The sequence below is a fragment of the Phaseolus vulgaris genome, chromosome 1 (genome assembly GCF_051622355.1).
Source record: "Phaseolus vulgaris cultivar YP4 chromosome 1, ASM5162235v1, whole genome shotgun sequence".
Lineage (NCBI taxonomy): Eukaryota > Viridiplantae > Streptophyta > Magnoliopsida > Fabales > Fabaceae > Phaseolus > Phaseolus vulgaris.
In genome coordinates, this window is record NC_143498.1 from 44,829,258 (window position 1) to 44,836,751 (window position 7,494).

Sequence of the window (7,494 nt, forward strand, 5' to 3'; positions counted from 1 at the left end):
ACTTTACACTTTTTTTTTTCAAACAAAATCGTAAGCCTTTTTTCTTGTAATTGCCCATTACTCAACAAATTGTTCTTCAGTTTTGGAACACAGAATACCCCTGTCTGTAATTATCTGTGTTATTCCATTTACTTGCAACGGTATATTACCCTTACCTGATACAACCATGCTTGTGTTGTTACCCAGCTTCTTTAATTCTCTAAAACTTTCATCAAAATATGAGAAATATTCCTTTTTCCCACACATATGATTGCTACACCCTGACTCAAGAAATCACACATCTGTTGTATGGGCTTTATTCATATCCATGTAAGCCATCAGTAACATTGCTTCTTCAGTTTCTACGTAGTTGGCCTCCTCCTTGCTTGGACATTCCCATTGAAAATGGCCTCATATGTTCTTTGTTGTATCCTTGTGAATGATCGTCTCCACTTCTCTGATCGCTAATGTGTTTTCTACGGGCATCTGTGAGGCCAACACCTTCTGTTGCTGCAGGAACCTCATTTTCAACCATGCCCCCAGTACTCTTTAGAGCATAAGCATTGCCCAATGACCATAGTGCCCATCAAATTTCGAAATTGTTGACTGCACAAATGAACTTTTTGACATGATTTTCTCTTGTAGAAGACTACTACTTCTAAGTTTAATCAGACCCGTAATGGAGCTATGATACCAAATGTTAAAATACATATAAACATTTTTTAATAGTGGATATAATGAAAAAAAATGTTCTATTTTATTGAATAATAGATGGCTATTATATAACTTTGCAGAATAAACAATATGACTACTGATTAATCAAATTAAAACCTATAACAATAGGTATTTATTGTTGAATGGTAAAAACATAACTTCTAGAATAAATCTTAAGAAGAAGTTGGGTATTAATTGGAGGCTTCCCTCTCAATGATCTTCACAGGAAAACCACCTTCCATCTGGGAGGAGAGGAAGGAAATGAAGTTCGGCTCCACCCCTTCAGCCACCGTGGGAACAACCGTGAAGCGCCGCAGAATCCCAGCCACCATACTCTGCATTTGCATAAAAGCCATTTCCTTCCCCAAACACATTCTGGGACCAGCTTGAAACACAGGATAAGTGAAAGAATCTTTTCCCACAAACATCCAGTTTTCGGATTCATCCTTCTGCAACCACCTCTCTGGCTTAAACTCCGCCCAATCCTCACCCCAAATACTCTCCAGCCTCCCCATGGCGTACACGTGATACGTCACCAGCATCCCTTTCTTCACCACCGTCCCATCTGGCAAAACGTCGTCGTCCGCTGCTTCCCTGGTGCCCATCGGCACCGGTGGGTACAGCCTCATGCTCTCGCACAACGCTGCGTGCGTGTAAACCATATGCTTTACTTCATCATACACCGGAGCCTCCGATTTCTCCATTATCTCCTTCATAATCTCCTTCTCCACTCGCGGGTACTTCGACAGCAGCCAGAAAAACCATGTCAGCGCTGCTGACGTGGTATCCTTCCCTGCCAATATGAAGCTTATGACTATGTCCGTCACAAAGTCTTCGTCAGAGTGCCCCGAACTCAAGAACCGCGAAAGCATGTCCACCGATTCAAGGACTTCCTTCTCCTTCAGCTCCTTCTTCTTCTCTCTCACTATGTTCTTCGCGAACTCGTGCACTTCCCTCACGGCCATTCGCAATCGCTTTTCCGAACCTATGTTAAGCGCCCTCTTCACTTTCCACAACGGAAACAGTTCGCGGAACCGTTTGGTAATTATCTCTGCCGCTTCTTCGTACGCCAACGCGAACTTGCTCCTTTCAACCGACGGTCTCAGGTAATCCGCGTCGAAGCCAAAGGCGATTTTGCAGATGTTATCGAACGCGAATCGTTGGAGGATGTCTTGGAAATCAAGGGTCTGGTCTTGTTGTGCCGCTGAAGCCATGATGGGGAGGAGGCGGTCGGAGAGTTCGGCATCAACCACGTCTTCAACGAACTTCCGGATAGACTTTGTGTTGAATTCGTGGCTCGCAACTTGTCTTTGGAACTTCCAAGTTTTGCCGTCGGCATTGAAGATTCCCGAGCCGAGGAAATCGGACATGGTGCTGATGAGGAAATCGCCTTTTTGGTAGTTGGAGAAGCGGGTCTTGAGAATGTGTTCCACGATGGCAGGGTTGCCAGTCATCACTTGGCGGTGGCCCATTGGGCGGTGGAAGATGAATGTGGCGGCGGGTGAGCTTTGGACTATATCGGATAGCCATTGGAGACGGCGGTTGCCCATGCGTTTGAGGGCGAAGTAGGAACCAACGAGTGGGTACGATTTTGGGATAGTGAGGACATTTGTTGTTGGAAGAGGTTGTTTATTCTTGAAAGTTGAGGAGAAGAAGAAGAGGATGGGAAGGATAAGGAAGAGGAAGAGGAAGAAAGGAGCTAATAGCTGAAGATTCAGAAGAATCTCAATCATTTTGGTATGTGTTGTAGATAGATCTTTGTTTGAACTTGTTGGATATGTTGGTCTTCAAGGAAGAATTGTGTATATATAGAGGGCGTGGAGAACATGTAATGAACTTTTATTACAACTTTTCTTGACTTTCTGTTAGCTTTTTTGGGTTTGACCAGAGGGTCATACATTAGGCAAAAGCAAAATCGTCATCTTTTTTGTTTCTTTCTTCTTAATGTTCGATTTTATTATCAATTTTTAAAGTTTGACCAGTATCTAAACCTAAAATACACATTTTCTCGTGAAAGCAAAATCGCCACCTTTTACTTTTCTTTTAACGTGCGATTTTTCTCTAATTATAAAGTTTAACATGAATGCCTAGACCCACTTCCTTCAGTAACCAAAATATTATTGTATTCTCGTACAAATTAGTTATAAGTTATACCTGGGACTTTGAATATACAAGCACTTTAACACTGCAACACACAAGATATATTTAAAAAAATATATTAATTATATTTTTTTGTTCAGAAACAGAATTGTGAAAATAAAAAATCAATTTGAAAATGCATACATATGGATTTTTTTTAATAGGTAGTTATAAGAATGATAATGAAAAAATGATACACCTAGAAACGAGATTGATAAAACATATAAGAACTCTGGTAAAGAATAAAACATTAAATATAAAGGTATTTTTGTGTAGCTTACAAATTTTGAGTGTTATTAAGTTAACACATTGAAAATAATGAAACACATAAAAAATTTATAAGTAAAAACATAAAAAGTTTATAAGTAAACGTGAAGAAGCAAAGAACAAAATATTAGATTTTTTTGTTATTGTACATGTTTAAATGATAATGGAAAAAAAATAATATATATGTACTAACCCGTCATCGAGCATTGTTGACCACTAGTAATGATGAGGCCACGTAAGCTGGGCTCACGAGAGGCATGAGCCAATGTCTTGTAAGGCACGTGAATCAAGGTGTCGAGGAGTGGTCAGGCGTCGATCACCAGGATGTGCTGATGTGTTCTCGGTCGTGCAGTGAGGACGATGAGAGATCGGACATCAGTGACTCAAACAGTAGAGTTGGCCCGTAAAATGTGGACCCCAGACAACACATCCCAGTTATCAGTTAGGGAGAAGCCTAGGTCACGAGGGTTCATGCGTGTGATGTGGATGACACGTTCAGGCGTAACACAAGCATAAAGCCACTGGAAAAGATACGACCTGTGAGGGTCACGTTCCAGGAGTGAGTTGCATGCATGGCACGTGAACAACTAGGACGCTCCCAAGACGGGTGACCCCAGAGATCAGGTGCACGAGGAGTCATCCAGGTGGTCATCCCGTCAGAAGTTGCACTCCAGTTAGGGAACCCCACGCGCTAGGTTATCCTAAGAGTGGGTAACTGCGGCGTTGGGGCCCACCCCTTAGAAAGCCTATTTTGGGTAACGAAAACAATGGAAACCCTAGGTTATATAAAGGGAAGTAACAAACTTAGTAAGGTACTCTATTTGCGCTGCTTAACACACACAGTTACACAGAGCTTTTACGCTTAATAGTTTTGGTATTTCCTAACCCTAATATTTACTTGAGTGTTGGAGTGCAAACGACCTCTAGGGCGCCCTTTGTCTTTGTGTTTTCGGGAAGGAAAACACGAGTGAATGCAGAGATTCTTGAGCGTGAGATTGTCGTAGATGCACGAAGACGTTTTCGATCAATCGACCGGAACAAAATATATATATATATATATATATATATATATATATTCCAATAAAAAAGTGAACTCAAGTATAAGATGGAGGCAAAGATATATGAACATTTCACAACAAATCTAATTGATGCATAAACTATGTTTTATAGGGAGCATTTATGTCCTTATTAAGACAACCTTTAATAGAAAAAAAATTGTGATTTGTTGAATGAGGTATCAAGACAGAGTGCATGTTGCGAGATATCCACAACTTAATTAACTACCATTGTCATACATAATTAAATTATATGATCGATGGTATGATTATGGTGAATTTCAAACTCTTCGACTATTCTCACATCATTATCATTTGTTTCTCTTGCCATTTACAACTATTTGTTTACTTAGTGTTATAGTCTACGTAACATTTACAAGACTCATGAAGTTTAGTTGATCCAATTAAAAATGAGTATTGTTAGTTTACTAATACATAATTGAATTTCATAGCGACCCTCATATACACACTAAATAATACTTATATATCCGTAACAAAATAGAGAAACCAATTCAAAATAAACTTAAAAATACATTTTATTGTTATTACTTTAATTTATTAATAATCTTAGTGCTATTGTTTTTTATTTGTCAAATTAACCACATTATGTAAAATATAATATATGTGCTTATAAAATGAATGCAAATATCTTTTACAAAATAATTACAAATATCTTAACAAAATTAAAAGTTACAAATTTGTAAATCTATGATTTTATTTTTTTAAATCAAAATTTTAAATAAAAGACAAAAAAGTTGATAAAATAAAAAGATAAAAATCGTGTTTAAGTACACAATTTCACTAAAAAAATAAAATAATAAAAATAATAATATGTTTAAGAGTACGATTTAAAAAATATATAAAAGTCACATTTTAAAGTACGATATATAGCTTTGATGAATATAACCCATGCTTGTAAATCCGACTTTTTTTTGTTTTTATTTAAAGTTATCCTTGTAAGCATAATTTACCTAAATCATTAAATTTTTTAATTCTATCCATTTTAATAGTAAATACAGTAAATTGTATCAATTTTAATAGTAAATACTATAAATTGTAGAATTTTCTTAAAAAGAAGTTATTGGAGAATATATGGAGGTAAGGACTGGGGTGAGCTTAACCCACATGGGGCTGTCTAGAGAAGCTTCAGTCCTCATAGTCAAGCTTCTAGAAAATACTGTTCCACTGCGCTCCAATATTTTCTCACAAAATATCTTAGAAATCAAACTAAAATTTGATTTTATTTTTAATGATAAAAAAGTGGTTAGGTCTAACATTATATATATTCTTAGTTAATCTAATCATTTACAAACACATTAATAAAATAAAGTTTTATAATAAATGAAAAATGATTTATTTTCAATTTTGTTAAAGGTCTTTTTTTATTTTATTTTATCTAAAATTTAATATCTGAAACTTAAATAAATGGGATAAAAAAATTCTACTGTTCAGCTTATCACAATGCCTTATTTCTCAAGTAAACGTGAAGGTTAAGCATAATTATTAAAAGAAAGTGCATGTTAACGTTATATACTAATAAAATAAATAAATAACCAAAAGCAAAAGCACAAGAGGAGGTAGTAACGAAGGTGACAACATAAAACTGAACAAATATTTATTCTGAATAGTTCAGAAGAAAATTAAATCAAAACCAGAACCCGTTACTTCCGTTAATATACCTTCAAAGGAAATACATTAGAGACAAATACAGAGAAATTTCAGGATTGGAGATGATTGAAATCAATTGGGTGTTTTTGGATTGAATTTAAGAGAAATAAATTTTTAACTAAAATAATTTCTGTTGATTTGGATTAGTTTTGAATTTATTTTTTGAAGACTCAGAACCAAATCAAATCAATTAATTCAAATGATAAAGATATCATATATATTATGCAAAATGCACACATTTTATTTTAAAAAGAAAGAAAAATATATTATTTTATCCAAAATTTCACACAAACATTAACAAAATAATTATAAAAATCAAATGTATGATTGTGCCAATAATGATTAATTTTTTAAAAAAAAATCATATTGTTAATTTCACTATAATTCATTGGATTTGTAATTAGTCCCTAAATTTGATTAGTTTAATTTGAGTTAAATTTAATTAGATTAAAAAATTCAAACCAATTTACTTAGTTTTGCTTATTTTTTTGAGTTAATAGGATTAGCGGAAAGTAATAAACACTATATGATGAAAATAAAAACCAAGCCTTGGTAGTAGTTGTTGGAGCAAACTCTGTCAAAGTACATGAATAAAGAAATATGTTTTATTTTAAAAAAAAATTAGTAAAAGAGATTTATTTTTAAGTGATTCATATATAAAAGGAAATTATATATCTACATTTATACCTATATATAAAGGGATTCCTGTAACACCCCATAATTTACATATAACTATTACAATACCGGTTCTTCTACATATTTCTATATAAGCTTACAGTTTTTCAAAATATTCCTAATACATGATTAGGATTTATAGAAATACAAATATTTACATATCCACAGCTCAAAATAAAACTCTGTAACCTCTAAGGTTCTCCTGCTCCTGTATGGTCATCTGCTCGTGTACATAGTACAATCATCGCAGTTCAAACACAGCAAGAAAAGCAAGGGTAAGCGACTAAAAATAGAATTTTATAATATACACACTTAAATCCAAAGAGAAAACCAAATTACATGATCAATTTATCAAATTATTCAATTTTCTTCTAATCTCAACAATAAAACAATCACATAGATCTCACATGGATCTACACATCCAAAATATTCAACAAACAACGTCTTCCGGAAGACCCGTATTAAGTAAGTCCTACCAGAGACTAACACCTGATCCAAAGATTACCAGCGAATCCAACAGAAAGAATCAAGGTAAGTTCAATACAACCCAAGCCGTGCGTCTCATATGTCACGGTGTGCATGAACTCCCCCATCAGCTTCTCACCACCTGATATCTTAGTCTATGTGACTTAGATCATCAGTGAAGCTCGGAGATCTCTGTTACCACATAGGCATCAATACTTAATACACAGCAAACATCAGTCCATACATTATCCCAAATGTATGAATTTAATTTCATACCATTCTGTCATACAATATCATTCAAAAAGTGATCCACAACATTCAAGAGTGTAATTAACATAAAAAACAACACTTAAATATTAAACCATCAAAATATAATATTTTTACAAATTTAAATAATATATAAACAAACAACCCAATATATAAACACACAACATCCCTGCAAGAAAATTGAATATTGGGACCACATCCCTTCCGCGTTCAGATCTTCTATCCTAGGGTGCTATTAAAAATAAAATTTAGCTCCCCTTACCTT

The 7,494-nt window shown here is 34.7% G+C and overlaps 1 protein-coding gene across 1 annotated transcript; it reads right to left on the reverse strand.

The window, feature by feature from the left end:
- Nucleotides 1–714: 714 nt before the first annotated feature.
- On the reverse strand, nucleotides 715–2,491 carry LOC137814274 (cytochrome P450 94A1). Its single transcript, XM_068616907.2, has 2 exons — nucleotides 848–2,491; nucleotides 715–810 (listed from the first exon to the last, which is right to left on the reverse strand). The coding sequence occupies exon 1, from the start codon at nucleotides 2,424–2,426 to the stop codon at nucleotides 885–887; it is 1,542 nt and encodes a 513-aa protein (XP_068473008.2). The 5' UTR covers nucleotides 2,427–2,491; the 3' UTR covers nucleotides 715–810; nucleotides 848–884.
- Between the last annotated feature and the right edge of the window lie 5,003 nt (nucleotides 2,492–7,494).

Excerpts from the sequence above, each read along its gene's own strand:
- LOC137814274 (XM_068616907.2), bottom strand. The coding sequence starts at position 2,426 with ATGATTGAGATTCTTCTGAATCTTCAGCTATTAGCTCCTTTCTTCCTC.